The 18,466-nt window shown below is 42.2% G+C and overlaps 1 protein-coding gene across 1 annotated transcript in view; it reads left to right on the top strand.

The window, feature by feature from the left end:
- The window catches only part of LOC136639237 (contactin-4-like), a 230,189-nt gene that overhangs the window by 46,925 nt on the left and 164,798 nt on the right, over positions 1–18,466 (top strand). The window contains exon 3 of the mRNA XM_066613253.1: positions 1,434–1,529. Coding sequence (XP_066469350.1) covers positions 1,434–1,529 — 96 coding nt within the window. The remainder of the gene's footprint in view (positions 1–1,433; positions 1,530–18,466) is intronic.

Genomic DNA, 18,466 nt, shown 5'->3' with positions numbered 1-18,466 from the left:
CAGAAGTTATTGGAGCATTTTTGTGATAAGTGTAATACACAAGGTAGCTCAGAATTAATCTCAGTAGCTGTCTTTGCATTTAATTACTCATGTGCTGATCTTGTGAACAAAGTAATGTCAAAGAGAGAACTGCACTTCATTTTCCACAAATAGAGTTTTCCAGTCCTGTAACACCCATGCAGACAGGGATGGGCGAGTCCAGTGTGGCCTGACTCAAGTCGAGTCTCAAGTCTGTGACCGTGACTCGACTGAAAAATGAGTCCTAAACGGCAGACTTTCTGAGTTGCCCAGAGCATTTTCGTGACTTGAAAAGACTCATCTCAAGTTGTTCCCTTTAAAGAGCCAGCCATGGGAAAAAAATGGGGCTGTGCTCTCTCTCTCTCTCTCTCTCTCTCTCTCTCTCTCTCTCTCTCTCTCTCTGTGATTTCTTTTTAAACACTCCCCTGCTGTCCCCATCCCATTGGTAAACAAGGCGGGAGGGGGTGGGATGGATTGTGAGAGACTGAGAAAGAGGGACTGGAGAGGGTGGGACAGACTGCAAGAAGCGACAAGAGGGTCATGCGCAGCAACTGGAAGGCTTACCAGTATGGCTTCTGATACACTCCAGAGGAGACTGGCAGTCATGAAAGAAGAGAGATTCAGATATAGGTGCAAACACAGTACTGTTTCTTGGGGTGATAAATTTACATTTGGAGTGTTAGGGAAATAAAGATTATAGACTGTTAATGATTCATGTGGCTATAGTCACAGTAGCATTGCCTATAAAATTATGCTAAATCTAGCAAGTTCAGGTTCCTGTGGGTGGGGAAGGAAGGGAGGGGAATTACTGAGCTCTTTGGAAGAGAAAGAAGATTCCTTCGGAGACACAACATGGAGACACAACATGGAGAAATGTTGGTGTTGTACAGAGATAATGTTGTTTACCCAAGAGGCAAATGAGTCTTTGAGGAAACAAAGCCTTTATGGCAGCGGTTCCCAAATTGTGGGTCAGTACCCACCCATGGGTCGTGATCTAATTTTTGTTGGGTCATGAACCTGACAGGGTAGATTAGGCTATGTGCATGAAGGGTTAAGCAAGCTGCTACTTGGGAGGGAAGAGCACTACTGACCATTATAAACACACCCCTTGACATTTATAAATCAGGCAGCAGCCTCTAAGGCCTCTATGAGAACCACTACGCTAGTGTGAGTGAGAGAGGAACTTTGGAATTCTGTGACTATGAGCCTGTAGTGGTTCTTTTTTTGGTAATCTTTTTCCCAGTCAAGCAGGTGTGTTTTACTTATGTTCTTGTCTGGGAATATCGCCCTATTTGGCAAAAGTGTCTAGTGTCTATACATGAGTGTACACATGTGTTGAACAATCCCAGCATTTTGTGCTCATTTGGAAACTGAAGGTTATGTTGTGCACTTATGCGTTTATCTATTCCTAACAGATCTTGAAAATTTCAAAACTAGAACAAGAAGTACGGTGTCTGTTCGTCAAGGGCAGGGAATGGTGCTACTCTGTGGACCACCACCACATTCTGGAGGTGAGTAGAGTAACTATCTGGAGCTCTGTAGTCTAAATTTATTGTGTTTTGGAATGTAAATGTTCTATGTATTAAGACAGTGCACTTAAGGCCTTCTTAAATGAATGGGATCTACATACGAATAAATAGGCACCGTAAATGATTCATAAACTGCAGAATTGTGCTGATCAGATGCCCATGGTGTCACATTGAATTATGCCAAATGAAACTCCTCTGGCATGGATGCAAATGTTTGGTTTATTTGGGTGGTACTTTGTTACAAATAGTGAGCAGATCTTTAGAATGTTTCATAGTATTTATAGAAGTATCTTATTTAAAAAAATGAAAAACAAAAGCAAATATTTATCCATGCCCACATTCAAGTAAAATGATATTTAATATTTATTGTGGACTATCACCCTATTTAGAAGGAACTGGGTAATGCATTCTTTAGTCAGTGTATTCTCTCCATTTTTCCATCCCAGTGTTTAGTTTAAGTGTGCACTCTGGCTGCACAAAACAGAAATTCAAACAATAAGGGCACATAGAGATGTGTGGTCTGCACCCAGTTCTAGGTAATTGGTCTATAAGAGCAATCAGCAATGTTATAATAAAAATGTGAAAATATCAGGCTGTGAAACCAAAATTATTCCTTCTCAAATAATAATTTTTAAAAAGTTTTTTGTTGATATCTAAAACCAGTCAGGCAGGTATAGTTATAAAGATCTTGAGCATGTGTGTGCATCAGGTGGATTTTGGTAGTATGTGTCCTTTTTTGATATAATGTCGCGTATCCTAGTACTTAATGACTGCATTCACGTGTAAAGGAGAGTGTTGTGTGTTTTCTTACTATAAATTACGTACTTCGCCTAATCTTAAGGAAAAGTAATCTGTTTATTAAAGCTTGAATTCTTCCTACATGTATCATTGGCACATGAATATTATGTGATTGATTGGGATAACATGTTTACATTCATTCACTTACAGAGTATGTAGCGTTGCATGTCACCTGGATCATAAATACAACTTTTTTTGTTTCTTTGTTTTTTTAAATAAACAATTTCCAGGCCCCTTCTTCAAAGGAGCCACTCTTTACACAGGGTAAATGGTTCATTTTCCTTTAGGAATATGGGATGTTTCTCAAAACCAGTTCTGTAACTGGAGCCAACTTCATTGATGCTAGTGCTCAGAAAAATAAGAGTTAACAAGGAAGTGCATTAGCAACAATCAAAAAGTCAATGTTTGCTTCATGGCAGATGGCAGAATGAATAGACAAACAAAATGATCAAGTTTCAAAAAGAATTTTCTACAGAAACAATTATAGCCAAGAGCATAACAAAATAGTGTTCTCGATTGTTTCCTAGAAGATGATGTGAAATTATGTCATTATGTTAAAACAGAGTTCTGAAAGATTCATATCAATATTTAAAAAAAAAATTAAATGGAAGTGTTACCGTAATTAGCCTGGGGATACAAACAGGGTGGCTCCTTTAAATTGTTTTTTTGCTCTGTCCATATGGCATATGATTGGTACCAGCATCAAGAAATCTGCCTTTCACAACAGCAAATCCAAATGTAAGAGCAACTCCCATGTAGAGGCATTACCTACACGTTACCATTTCTTACATATATTAGAGTTGCTATTTAAGTCTACATTGCCACACTGTGCTCTGATGGCACCTGGCCTAGATGTCTTTAAAGGGGGATTGGACACATCTATGGAGAAACAAGCAAGTTACAAAACATGATGTCTGTATGCAACCTCTGGGTTTTATAGCTTAGGTAGCCTATCTGTGAATGCCGGATGCGAGGTAGTGACAAGATACAGGTATCATGTTGTCTTTGCATTGCCTCTCAAAGGCATCTGGTGACCCGCTTTGAGATACAGGAAGCTGGGCTAGATGAGTCCTTGTCCTGATCCAGCAGGGTGGTTCTTATGTTCTTACCTTCCCTTGTCAGTTAGTTCTTATATACTGTAGTTACCACAAATAATGATTTTTTTTTGAAAAAGTTTATTTTTTTTAAGTTTATTCATATTTCCTTTTTTCAATTGAATTGATTTTAACCACTGATCAATCCATAAACTCTAGAGTTCCATAAGAAATTAATGAATGCAGTTTTAATGGCTGTGTGATCCATTGGGGTCTGATCTGTTTTATTGTTTTAATTATTTTGTATTTTAATGTTTTAGCATTGTTTTAATATTTTACCTTGTACTGTTTTTATTGCTGTAAGCTGCCTTGGGTGCCCCAATGTAGGGTAGAAAAGCGAGGTGGAAATCCTTTTTGTCTCATGGCACACTGACAAGGTACTAAAATTATTAAGACACACCATCAGTCTTTTGATAATTAACAAGGCACACTGTACTGCCAGCAGGGTGCTCACATTCTCAAATGGCCCTACTAATAAATGACCTTCCTCCAAATTCCTTGCAGACCATTTGCCGCACACCATTGTTGTGGTTGAAAATGGCTGCTTTAAATAAACAAATATGACATATGGCAGGAGGAGCAAAAGCTTCTTAGAATCTGTCTCCTTCTGAACTCTTTTAACTCTGATACAGTCTGGAAATCTTCCATAGGATTGGAGGGCCCAATCCTATGCAACTTTCCAGTACTGATGCAGCTGCAATGCAGCCCCAAGGTGAGAGATCAAACATTCCCTTACCTTGACGAGGCCCCCATGACTGCCCTCCCCACTGAAGGATGCAGCATGCATCCTTTTGGCAAGACTGCATCAGTGCTGAAAGTTGGATAGGATTGGGCCCTGAATCCTGGTTTGTTGTTGCATTAGTGTGCTACAACTGCAAAAGTCATTAACAATACAGTACACAGAAGACTCTGCACTGGCATTGGAGCTGAATATTTCTTGTGGCGTTTTTGTGGTAGGAAAATGTCCTGCTATTTTTGAAGTTAAAAGCTGTGCAGTGTAAATTGAGCTTGTTGGCTCAGATCTTGTTGCTCCTGTTTAAAGTGTTACAGGAGGAAGAATTAAGTGTAAATATATTCAAAGTGATGACTTTGTGACACTAGGAAGACATTCCTACATTTATTTTTATTTTTTCACCATGGCATAATGGCTGAGACATTAACACCCACTTTTTCAGGAAGAAAAATCACTGAATTAGGTTCTTTTTCCTCTTATCACATCATGCAACCAATTAGCTAGTCACCATCTCATTCTCTCAACAGTATAATTCTAATTAGAAATTTCATTAATTCTGTTAAGACTGATCTGCTACTTGAGAAGATAGGCAAGCTAAGAAATGGATCAATGCCAATTTATACCAGTTGATGATCTATCTTATTAGATAAAAAGGGCTTTAAGAGTATATAGCCACTGGAGTTAAGAACTTGAGCCTTATAATCCAAGTTATTTTTATATATACTTATAAAATAAATAGTAGTATAAGGGTTCATATTCTGATTCATTAGAATTCACCCTAAGAGTTTTGTGTGGGGGATGGTGCATAGATAGATATATAAACGCTAAAGAAAGATGAGCGGTGACAGTAAAATTCAAATGATTAACTGAAGCAGTGAACCCATCCTGGAGTGATACTTTTGGCATGATAATCGTTCCCCTTTTTAACACCTATAGGTCTCTGGTTGCTATTTTTGTAATATTTTTATGTGACTTGTATGTTATTGCTGTGTTTTTTACGATAATTGCTGTAAAAACTAAACCAGTTTTAACTTCACAGGTATTGTTTTACAGCCCAATACTAAGGGGCAGCCCAATCCTGAGCTGCCCGGGGTGCCCCCGCTCAGCGGCATCACGAGGGCTGCCGCCGCATCCAGCACCTCCCGCGCTATCGCGGGAGGCACCTCAGGAGTAGGGGACATTCGTTCCCCTGGGTAAGGGAGGCAGCCCCGCAATGGGGCTACTCACTTTAGCAGCGCCCAAAGGGCGCCGCTAAAGTAAAGCCGCTTGTGTAAGGCATGCAGCCTCCACGAGTGCCGAGGTTCCTGCAGAGTGTCCTCCTCCCGCCCACCCCCAGGCACACCTCTGGCACACCTGCCCTCCCTGTGTCATGTAAGCCTCCCCACCCCCTCCCTGTGTCACTATGACCTCCCCCCTCCCCAGAATGCCCCCGTTTGCCATTCTGCAGCCCGGCAGTGGCAGGCACCACCGAGCTGCGGAACGTGGGCGCCCACCGGGCAGTGGTTCTGCACCGGCCAGAGCTGAGCCACCTTCGGTAGGAGCCTGGCAGTAAGCCCCGCAAATGTGCCTTATGGCACATTTGCGACTGTGGTGCGGACCATAGGATTGGGCTCTTAATCTGTTTGTTTGATTTATTAATTGATTGAATGTTATATTGCATTTTTTGTTATTGTGCACTGCTTTGAACACTTGCAAAGGCAGTATAAAAATCTTTTGCATAGTCTGAATGCTTTGGTGTATCAAAAATAAATTCACCATTTACAAAAATATGTGACTGGCCAATTAACATAAGACTTTCAGTTTAACTAGCCCATTTGGAATTCTGTCTATTATTTTAGAACAGGGGTGTCCAAAGTTTTTGTCAGGAGGGCCACATTGTCTCTCTGACACTGTGTTGGGGGCTAGGGGGAAAAAAGAATTAATTTACATTTCAAATTTGAATAAATTTACATAAATGAATATATTAGAGATGGAACTTATATGAATGAATGAAGGTCTTGCAATAGCTCAAGGCCTATAAAAGGAGTTGCACAAAGCAAGGCTGGCCTTTCCTTTGCTGCTGCTACTGTATCACAGACGTGAAACAACAAGCAGTGGAGGGAGCCCTCATCCCACAGCTCACGCGAGAGGTCAAACAGTCGCCCTCACACTGAGAGCAGTTGCATTGGGCCAGTGTGGGCTCCAACAAATCTCCGGAGGGTCAGAGGCTCATTGGAGACTGGGGGCTCCCTGAGCACCACATTGAGAGGCCTCAATGGCTGCAAGCGGCCCCAGGGCTGGGGTTTGGGCACCCCTGTTTTAGAATATAGTTTGATTTGATACATAATACAGTTCGATACCTAGGTGCTGTTTTTCCATTAATAAATACTGGCTTACAGCAATACCTCTGATAACTGGACTGAACTCAGCCCTGCAAGCAAGTTTGGGCCTGACATGGTTCTGTCCATGTGCGTCTGATCAGTCCCTGATCAAAAGCTTGTGACAACTCTAAATGCTCACATATGCCCTAGAGCAGGGGTGCCCAAACCCTGGCCCTGGGGCCACCTGCGACCCTCGAGGGCTCCCAATCCGGCCCTCAGGGAGCCTCCAGTTTCCAATGAGCCTCTGGCCCTCCGGAGACTTCCTGGAGCCTGCGCTGGCCTGATGCAACTGCTCTCAGCATGACAGCCAACTGTTCAACCTCTCACATGAGTTGTGGGACGAGGGCTCTCTCCACTGCTTGCTGTTTCACATCTGTGATGCAGCAGCAGCAGCAAAGGGAAGGCTGGCCTTGCTTTGTGCAACTCCTTTTATAGGCCTTGAGCTATTGCAAGACCTTCATTCATTCATATAAATTCCATCTCTAATATATTCATTTATGTAAATTTATTCAAATTTCAAATGTAAATTAATTCTTTTTTTCCCTGCCCCCCCCCCGACACAGTGTCAGAGAGACTATGTGGCCCTCCTGCCAAAAAGTTTGGACAGCCCTGCCCTAGAGCAAATGAAACTTATAGGGAAAGCAGCCAGTCAGTGTCCCACTGCCTCCCATAGTGTCCTGTAGTATTTTCCATGTTAGAATATGCAGCAATGTGGAACCAGCATTGTACCTATACAAGCAGAGGGCAGTAAAACCAGGACTGTACAATCTCTTCTTTCTTTTGAATACTAAAGCTGTCACCAAATTAAAGAAATCCTAGCTGATTAATCCTATTAGTTTTAACTGGTTGGTAGATAAGAATTAATCTGCATAAATTTGCACATGAGAAAAGCCATAGTTCTAAAAGCAGAAAAATGTTTGCTTTTAGATGATGCACCTGTGTGTTATAGGAGGCATCAGAAGACATTTTTACCTTCATGTCCATGTAAGAAATAATTCTTTTTCCAAGATATTGTGTGTGCCATATGCAGTTTTTACAAGTCTTTGTATTAAAAATAATATTTTTTTAAAACTATTCCCTGATAACCTGCTGCATCATTTCAGTCCAAACAAATTTAATCAAAATATTTAACCAATTAATTGACTTGGGTTGCAATCCTATACACCAGGGGTTCTCAAAGTCCTATTAGGAGTTTGAGAACACTGTAAGTCTTTGTGTGGATCACTATGGCTCTCTGGGGGGTCTGGGGAGCTTGAAACCCCATCTGCAGTCCTCCCCATGCCTTCAAAGTCCTATAAAAAGGGGGGAAACCATTTCCTGTTTTTGCTGTGAAACTGGAAGTGTTTTTTTTTTTTTTACGGGATTTTGGAGGCACAGGGAGGGCTATGGAGGGGGGTGCAGGCTCCCCAGACCCTCCGGAGAGCCATAGCAAACCCCAGGTAAGTTTCCTTCCCAGCAGCAGCACAATTGTGGTGATCACATTGCTGGCAATTTCTTGGGTACTCCCCTTAAGGGGGAATGGCTTTATCTGGTTCCCTGGTGGGTTGCAACCCACTAGTTTTGAGAACCACTGCTATACACTGTTACACCAGGGGAGTAAGTTCTATTGAACTTGATGGGATTTACTTCTCAGTAGACATGTGTAAGAGTGAGTGTAAATGTTGTATCCTCTTGAGTACACAGTCCTCTTGTTAAAAAAAATTTAAATGAAATTTACTAGATGGGTCCTTCTGCTCTGCAGCAATATAAATACTCAAGTGGCATACACTTTCCATGAGGAAGAAAATGTTGAATATTGTTGTTGGCATCCTTCAGTCTTGGAAGACTATGGTATTGCGCTCTGAATGGTGGTTCTGGAACAGCGTGTCCTCTCCAGTGCGCGAAGCCTGGGTAAAGTAGGTATGGAGGATAGACTGTTACCCATGCAGCAAATCCCCCCTCCCCACGTAGCTGAAATGGTCCAGTGGAAAGGCAGAGGCCAATACGGTTGGTTCCAGTGGCGTCGCAGGAGTTGCCAGAACGTGACTGTGTTCAGCCATGAACTGCCTCAGGGACTCCGGCTCCAGATTTTGCCTCGAGGTTAACTCCTGAAGCCTTTTTCATAACTGGATGTAGCCACAAGGCAGTGGAGGTTTGGGATCAGAGTTTTCCTTCTCTCGCATGAGCTGCCTTCCCAGGCCGACGAGTCCTATCTACCCAGTGGTTTAGTCGCCTCTTACGACAAGTACAGCCAAACTGAGGGCCTATTCTTATCCCCAGCCCCCAGGGATGTTGAATAAGTGCAGGTTAATTTCACACAGCTTGAGTGAAAGTGCGATCAATGTGCCTCCTTTATGTGTGGTAGTAGTCATCACTAGTAACTGCTCAAATTAGAATAATTCAGACAGTTTTAAATGTGCTCTGTCACTGGGACATATGTTGAGTGAGATGTGTGAACTGCGCATCAGTGGAAGTGTTTCAAATCTCTGCTTTGCTAAGACAAAAAATGGACAAACATACACATCTAAATTCCATTTAGTGCCCCATTTCAGAGCTCATCATGGGAAAATGTTTTCTCTAACTAGGGCTGGACATTAGTTTTGATAATTTTAAATGCATCATGGTTCCCCAGTTCTATTTGACTGGAAATGAAAAAAAAAAAAACTTTAGATCAATCCTAAACTGTAATCCTATCTATGCTTACCAAGGAGTAAGTCTCATTGACTATCATTTTTAAAAGCATATACATAGTAGCCTGTTCAAAGTACAGATCTGTAACATTTCCCCAAATGCAGTCACATACCATGGCAGCATCAAGTCTACTATATTAAAAATAAAATATTGAAATGAATGAGGACCCACCTGAAATTGGCTTGCAACCCACCTAGTAGATCCCAACCCACAGTTTGAGAAAGACAGTATCGCTGGTTCCCAAACTATGAGCTGTGACTCCCCAAGGAGCCATTGAAACCAGCTTGGGGAGCCATGGAATCCTTCCAAAAATCTGCCACCCTGTAAAATGTATAGGATTGTAGCCCTAATGGGGAGCCATGGCCAGTAGACCAGCAGATCAAGGGAGCGCCAGTCGAAAAAGTTTGGGAACCACTGGTATACAGGCTTATAGAGAACTGGTAATATGTATGACAACACTAGAAGTCATTTTTCTTCAGTCTGATTCTCATATTAACAAGCATTATGAAAAGTCACCATTCAGCGGTTTTAGTTGCTTGATTCTAAATAAAGCAGTGTTTCTCAAACTGTGGGTCGGGACCCACTAGGTGACTTGATTTCAGGTGGGTCCCCAGTAATTTCATATTTATTTTAAATATATTAGACTTGATGCTACCATGGTATGTGACTGCATTGGGGGAAATGTTATAGATTTGTACTTTTAACAGGCTACTCTGTATATGCTTTTAGCAATGATAGTAAATAGAACACTCCTGGAGAAGTATGGGTAGGATTGCAGCTTAGGATTGTTAAAAAATTTTCTGTTTGAAGATGTCACTTCCGATCACTACGTCACTTCCTGTGGGTCCTCACAGATTATCATTCTAAAAAGTGGGTCACAGAGCTAAAAGTTTGAGAACCACTGAAATAAAGAGTAGAGTAGATCCTAATGGGCCAGCTGGCCAGTGGAATGCACGTTCCGCCAGTGGAAGGGCTGGCCTGCTGGCAGAAGTGTCATTCCGTCAACACACACAGTGAGACTAGTGGAGGGCTTTCCACCGACAACATCGGTAAGCCAGCAATGGGGATAGATGGTGGAAGGAACAGGGGAGGGGGAGGAATAGGGGAATTTCAGGGTGGGGAGGGAGGCATGGGGCAGTGCTCAAGCTTGAACCCCCCACCCAATCTCCTTGTTCTTTCCTTGCAACGGTCTTCCAAATAGTCTTGTGTACTGACCCAACCCATTATTCCCAGAGGTCCCCTGAAGTAACTTTTTTTTTTTTTTAAATTAAGGAACCTGGTATGGGGAGAAGGAGGTGGGGAATTTTGGATTTCACCAAATGAAACATAATCAAATTTCTTTTAATCAAATTAGACATAACATTAAGTATCCAGGAAAGTTAAAGGATTGATTTGTTAAGTGACATGATCACCATTTAAAGAGAGAGATTATATGGCAAAACAGGATTGAGGGCTTTTGGCAAAAGACTCTTACCTTCATGAATATACAACTGTAAATCCTAATTCAGATGGAGAATTGTCGTGTTCTTGTAAAGTGTATGGCCCATCATGTATATTTTATGTGATGACACATCCAGTGTTTAAATTATTGAAAACAAAGTGTGGAAAGCATCTCAGGAGGATAGCATGATTAAGATAAAAATTAAGCTCCAATAGTTCTTGTTACAAAGCTTTTCATTCTGAACACAGCCGTGTTTACCACTGCAATCAAAGATAAAGGAACAGAGTTAGTTAACTTTTGTTTGTGGTTCAATTTGTTTCCGAATACCTAGCAATTTCTAATGTGAATTGAAAAATATTATAATGCTATTAACATGCACAGTCAGAAGTCTTAACTTATGTAACAGGGAGAAGTCTGAAGTCAGAGAGAAGCCTGAGTCAGATTCTCTGGCTTTTGTTCCATGCCCTCTAACCATGTGGGGAAAAAAAATTGTGTTCATTCCAGGCTATTTCACATTTACTTTGTACACTAACAGAGCGATCCTAACCAGTTCTTAAGCTGGCACAGCTCCCCTGCGTTAGTTTATGGGTGTCACAAATATGCCATAAAGCACATTTATGTCACCTCTAGAGTGAGCGGGACCAGTGCAGAGGCTGAATCCAGACCATGTGCCCGTAAGTTTGTGCCGGCCAACACAAACCAGCGCAGGGGGTGGGAAAGGGTGTCTGGAGGCGGGAAAGAGTTGTTTGATGGGGGAAATGGCTTGAAGGAAGAAAAGGGCCAGGTGAAGGATGGGACAGGCTATGGCATCGCAGGCCAAATTCCAACCCCTGTCCCAAGCAGCATTATACAGGCTACTTGGATATGCAACATCAAAATCTCGGGTGCAGATCCATAGCCCCATAGGGGTGGCTAGGGCATGACACAGGAGAAGGGAAAAATATCCCCTTACACCAAGTTGCCCTCCAGCCTGCACCTGTCTTGCTCTGGATACAAAGCAGGCTGTCCGCCTGTCCCAGAGCAAGTTAGGATTGCGCCCTAAATATCCTATTCAAATAAGACACTGCTTTTCTTTCCATGGAGATCACATAGTTGTTGTGACTGATAGCTATTTCTAGACCTATTTTCCATGAATTTTTTCAGCCTTCTTTTAAAGCCATCCATGCTAGTGGTCATCGTCATATCTTGTAGCACTGAATCAGGCACTGTGTGAGGAAGTTAATTGAGCTGCATTGATGTTATTCCCAAAAAGCTATCAAGTTTTTCAGACTCCAAGTTTTTTCAATTTATTTATTCTACTTTTAGAAAAGAAAAGATGTCAGGTTTTTGACAGTGCTATAATATTTCAGTGCTTTATTTAGGCATATATCAACTGGTATCTTTTCGCCCCAGCATTGTGCCGTAAGCAATCTTGAAACTGTTAATAAGATAGAAATATATTCACATTCTTTTCTACCTAGATGTTATCCCAAGGAACCTATCAGAATGCCTGCGGAATCTCTCCATCACATACATATTTTAATAGTCTTAACACTTGTCTGATTTTTTACTAAGATGGCAATTTGGAATAGTATGTGTAGCATTTTTTTATGTTTTATTTTAATTTTTGTGTGTGATGATGATGAATTCAAACAAATTGCAGACAATGTTATTTTAGAGTTACAAACCCTGTAAATACCATGTTTACTGTGAATCTGAAATAATGCTCAGCAAATCTTTTCAAATGAAATGGCCACTTTTTGTCTCTTTCTACACCTTGTTTCATAACAGACTTTTTAAATTTTATTTAGGGCACAATCCTAACCCCTTATGTCAGTGCTTTCCAGCACTGGCATCGCGGTGCCAATGGGGTATGTGCCGCATCCTAAAGGTGAGTGGCACTCATGGAGGCCTCGTCAAAGTAAGGGAATGTTTGTTTCCTTACCTTGGAGCTGCACTGCCCTTATGTCAGTGCTGGAAAACACTGACATAAGGGGTTAGGATTGCACTCTTACTTAAACATTCTTCTGTGTTCACTTATGTGCCCAAGGCAGATCATACTATAAAATATTTAAAACTCATGTAACAGTAATAGAAATTAGACAATCACTATAAACCACATAAAAAGCAAATCAAGGTAAATAGCCAGATAGCTGAAAGACCACAAGACTTGTAAGTGAAATTTTTTTTGTAAGGGCTGCAAAAAAGTGAGGGGGAGGGAGCAATTTTATACATGGAGTTCAGACAGTAAATTACATACCACACATTTAAACTCTCTTATCACATGGCAGTGTTTGGGGAGATTTAGGGCTAACCCCTGCTAATTGGGTAAGAGGCACTTTTTCAAGTGGGTGCTCCTTTTTTTAGCAAGGGGAGAGTAACTGGCCCACCTCACCCCAGCACTGTCTGTTCTAGTGGCTGTCTGCTGGTATTCATTTGCATCTTTTTAGATTGTGAGCCCTTTTGGGACAGGGAGCCATTTAGTTACTTGATTTTTCTCTGTAAACCGCTTTGTGAACCTTTAGTTGAAAAGCGGTATATAAATACTGTTAATAATAATAATAATAAATCCTATCCAATTTTCCAGTGCCTGTGAGGCCATGCCAATGGAGCATGTGCTGCATGTTGTAGTGGGGAGGCAGTCACAGAAGCCTCCTCAAGGTAAGGGAACAAATTTCCCCTTACCTCAGGGCTGCATTGTGGCTGCACCAGTGCTGGAAAGCTTAAGCGGCCCTAGTACCAGCACTGAGTTCCAGTGCTGGGTGTCACAAATGTGCTGTAAATCATGCCCGTAGCACTTGTGGCTGTCAGCACTGGACCTCAGCAGCGCATGAATGGCTGGCCAGGGCTTCTCCATCCCCAGCCAGCATAAAGACTTCTGGGGGGCAGGCAAGCAGTGGGAGGGAGGAGAGAATCGGACCGAGGAGGGGGACAGAGATGGCAACAGCTTCTGCCGCCAAATCCTAATTCCCATCCCAGCCTGGGCAGCCTGACATGGGACTCCTCAGGTCTGCGCCTGCTCAAAAGCGAGCAGAGATCCAAGAAGACCCATTGTCGCCACAGCTATGTTACGTAATGCTCCCTTACCCCGAGGAAACTCCCAATACTATCCTGTTGCCCATAGGATCCAGCTGTAGCTATTTTGGTACTGCTGGAGCCATGGGTACTGCCGGACTTAGGATTGTCTGTTAGTGAGTAGGAGTCATGGGACAGTTACATTCTTTGTCTCAAAAAAATAATATAATTTGGGTACATGTGCCTTTTTGAGCCAGTTCCTTCAGAATGGTTGCGTCCTATTGATGTATGCAGCTGAAAGAGATAAGCAGTTCTACCAGTATTTTTCCTGACAATGTTTCTAAGTTTTTGCAAATAATGCACGTACACTCAAATATGAGACAATATTATGGTGTGGCAACCTCACTATATGTAATTTATGTATGATTCTTGTCAACTCTCACCTCTTAATCTCTCAGAGCTGTGACTCATCAGGCGGACTAATGATCTCCACCTGACTGCTTAGCCCACTTGCAATTCTGTCTTGAACACATCTGTCACTGTGGCTTTCCCTGGGGAGTTCTGCAAAAGTTTGAAACTGACATGTGTGCATTAACTACCCAGAGACTTTCCCCATTAATAACTGACTCAGTCTTTGAAAACCACAAGTTTCCCAGCTATCACCTACTATTTTACCTTTAGATGCCAGTTGGGCTGGCATATGATTGACAGCCCAGAAAAAGACATCTGGCATTTGTAACTCTTGCAGCGTTCATGGAAACAGAATTTTAATAGCACCCTCACTCTGCTGAGTCCCTGGGAATACTGAGGATATTGGAATATGTCATTATTCTGCTGATTGCTTGAAGGACAGTTTGTCGCGTGCAAATGAAATGTTAAAGGTTTGCACTTAAGCATTTTTTTTTTAATCCAGGCTTATACACTATAAGTTATAAGCTTATATCTACTTATAACTGTTTTTTCTTGAAAACTTGCAACTTCGTAAGCACCTACAAAAATGATATTGCTGGAAAATGAGACTAAGGTCACAGTCCTAACTGTTGGTTAGCACATAAAGCACGTTTGCGCCTCCTTGGTTGGGCCGGTGCAGGGACGTGCACCAGCCCATGGAGGTTGTATCCAGACTTTGCGCCAACTTGGGGAGGGAGGGTTGTGTTGGCCAAGCTTGGCTGATGCAGGGGTCTGAGGAGCAGGAAGGGAGGCGTTCTGGTGTGGCTGGGGAGTGGGAGGCGGGACTGGGACCTGGCTGTTATGCCAGATCCCAACCCTGTTCTCCGAGCAGTGCAGAGCAACTTGAAGCCACTCTGTTCTCCTCAGACTTGTGCCACCTCCTGAGGAAGCACAAGTCTGAGGAGACCCATTGGGGCCATGGTGGCTTACCCAGAAGTAAGGGAAAGAGTTTCCTCTTGCCTTTGTCTGAGCCACTTCTCGCCCCAATCTTGTGCTGGATACAGCGCAGGCCGCCTGGCCTATCTGTTCCAGCACAAGATAGGATTGCTGTGCAAGTTGGTTATACTGTGTATTCCCTTGCCCTAAGTCCAAACAGTATCTTGGAGAACATCTAAGGGTCCAATCCGATCCAGCATTGCAGTGCTGATGCAACTGTGCCAATTGACCATATGTGGCACCCAGCAGTGGGGGGGGGGGCAGTCACTAAGGCCCTCTCAAAGTTAGGGAAAGTTTGTTTTCTTAACTCAGGACTGAATTGCAGTTGCATCCATGATGGAAATATGAATAGGATTGGGCTCTAAGAATATTTATACCATCTTCATACTAACCACATTTGTACTGCAAGAGCATAGGGAGGGAAGATGCCATGGAAGCCAGTTCAGTCAATGGCTTTTCGTTATAGTGGCTAAATAAAATCTTAGACCATCCCTGATTGTTTTGGATGCTGGTCATGAACATGAGATAATTAATATAACATGTCAAGACATAAATGCACTTCAACACTTGATGTTAAGTCAGGGGTGCTCACACTTTTTTGGCTCGAGAGCTACTTTGAAACCCAGCAAGGCCCAGAGATCTACCAGAGTTCTTTTTTACAATGTTCGCGCCATCATAACATATAACATTTATGTGTACAATGTATGTTGGTGTACCTTGAGCCCCACTGAGTATAACAGGACTTACTCCTGAGTAGACATGCCTAGGATTAGGCTGTGAGGCTGCAATCCTAGCCACACTTACCTGGGAATAAGCCCCATTGAGTACAATGGGCCTTACTCCCGGTGTTTCCTCCCAGAGGCACCTGAAGGGGGGTGGTCGGCAATCCGCGATCTACTCATTTTGCCTCGCGATCTACCGGTAGATCGCAATCCACCTATTGAGCACCCCTATGTTAAGTTTTTCATGGGAATTATTTAAACAATTTCTCACTTTTCTATCCTGTGGCTACAATTTTAAGTTGCACTGAGCAGCATGGTGTATTGACTACAGTAGTGACATACACAGGAGTACTAATTGTTCATGCTCTGTTATGCCTCAAGGGAACATCATGTTTTCCAGGACATTCTGCCTGTAGAGTTGACTACAATCTTAGTACATTTCAGAAAAGAAGTTCACAGCATTATTTTAAAAGAAAGTTTTATCTAATCTCTTTTAGGTATAGTAAAATGCTGGTCTAAAGTAGTGAAAGTACGGTATTAAAGGATTAGCTGGGTCACATTGAAATAGGTTTCCAAACAAATGTAAGGTCCTGTAGTTTTGCTGCAGCAAGCTTAAGATTAGGCGTTTAGGCTAACTTGGCGTTTTAGCAGAAAGCAAGCATTTATTGTAAATCTGAGCCCCTCATTCTTTAAAGTGATGTGTACACCTTTATTAGTGTACATTACGTTACTGGTTGTGTCAGTATTGTAGTTACTACACTATATATTGGAGGTTACGTATTTAGAGGAGAAAATCAATTTTACTTTCATATGGATAGATATCTGGAAGTTAGTCAAAGGTAATCAGCAGCAATGCCTTGTCCAAATAATATTTTATTTTATGCTGTCTTTTCTTTTTCACGTCTCCATTTTTAGTTTCTGCTGACAAGATCTGCTACTGAGACGCCTTATCTCAGCTTTGCAGTGTGACTTGAGTAGGTTTTTTTTCCCCTTCCCCCCCTTCTAAACCTGTTAGTGCTGCTCCTTGGATAGTGTTAGCCGATGGTATTTTTGTTTTAAAGATTTTTTTAAAAAAATTGAAATCAGTACTGTTTGGCTCATCTGAAAATTGATGGCATAATATAGTTTGACTGTTCAGTGAAAGTTTTGTGTAAGATTTGAAGTGATGTGGCAAGCTTGATGCAGCCAACAAAAGAAGAAGAAGAAACAGGGTTTACTGTTTTCAGCTGAATCACATGGAAAAGTTGGCATCTGTACCAAATCTGAAAAGGAAATTACAACGTGCAGTTTATCCCATTTTGAAGTCAAATTTTAAATGCAGTGAAAAGTTAGAAATTCAGTGTCAGGATTTCAGGTTTATTTTTGCTTTATTCACCTTCAGAACATTAGAACATTACTTGTTTGACAATGGGTTTCCATGAGAACGGCTATTGTCACCTTTCCATTCTGATCCATAGCCCATAAAAGCTTATAATGTATAATTTAATGCACTTTAAATGTATTTCTGTCCCACTTATTACAAACTGAAATTTATTCTGATTTTATTTCCCAGATACATGCAGTACCAGGTGGGATGCAAAGTTTCTAGCCACAGTTTTCACTCACTTGCAAAACCTTGACTGCATTGGGCCACTCCAATGTTCCTACACAGCATGCGTATATCACTTGGAAAATGAACACTTACTCGCATGTAGGCATTCATTCAAAGCTGACTTATTTCCTATGGATATGGATGGAACTAACCATTTTACTTTGGAAAATATGAAGCAAACCAGGATTTTCTGTCCTGAAGTCTGCCAAAACACCTGGGCCTTGCAGCAATCTGCTGAGAGACTTAAAGTATTCTAATCCTCCAAGGAATTTAACATAATTCAATATTAATGCACTGAATCCTCCTGTCTTCAGTGTATACTTCTCATATTTCAAATAGCCCAGGGGCATGTTTGGGGAGCATAGGGGGCCGATATCATTGGCAGCAGAGGTGCTGAAATCCAGTGTCACCTTCTAGGCCTCGACACGGCCACAGGTCCAGTCAGACCTACAGCAGCCAAGAGCTGGCCCAGATCTGAGTTCATTGGGCACAATGATGCCGTAGAGCAAGTACGTAAAATGTCAATTACCTCCCTGTTGCATCAAAGTCCATGGCTGGTTCATAACATGCAGCAGTGCCATCACCACTACACACTACAGGCTGAAATGGGCCGAAAGTCATGTAAGTCTAGATACTGTGTTTTTGCCTCAACATTTTACATTAATCAAGACTTGGCATTGCCTGTGTTCCTTCAAAATCTGACTTCAGAAGGAGAAAGGGTGGCACACACAATGGATGTTAAGCAAGACTTTTCCTTCTGTGTTCTTAGAACTTCATCATTCTGGGCAGACAACAGGCTTCTTTTGTCCTATCTGAGAAACCGCAGGGGCAAAATTGCTTCTACCTAGCATCTCACTCCCTTGGTAGCTAATAGCCAAATCCTATCCCCCACCAGGCACCACCTGATGTTCAGTGTCACTGACAAATTGTGCCCTGCCTGATGGATATGTGCAAAATCCTGGTTTTAGGAAAAGACTATCTCAGAAGGCCAGGTACAGGGGAGTGGCACCAGGATGCAGGTAAGAACATAAGAACAGCCCCACTGGATCAGGCCATAGGCCCATCTAGTCCAGCTTCCTGTATCTCACAGCGGCCCACCAAATGCCCCAGGGAGCACACCAGATAACAAG

This window comes from Tiliqua scincoides, chromosome 2 (genome assembly GCF_035046505.1).
Source record: "Tiliqua scincoides isolate rTilSci1 chromosome 2, rTilSci1.hap2, whole genome shotgun sequence".
In the NCBI taxonomy this organism is placed as follows: Eukaryota; Metazoa; Chordata; class Lepidosauria; order Squamata; family Scincidae; genus Tiliqua; species Tiliqua scincoides.
This window is presented reverse-complemented; position numbering and strand designations above follow the sequence as displayed.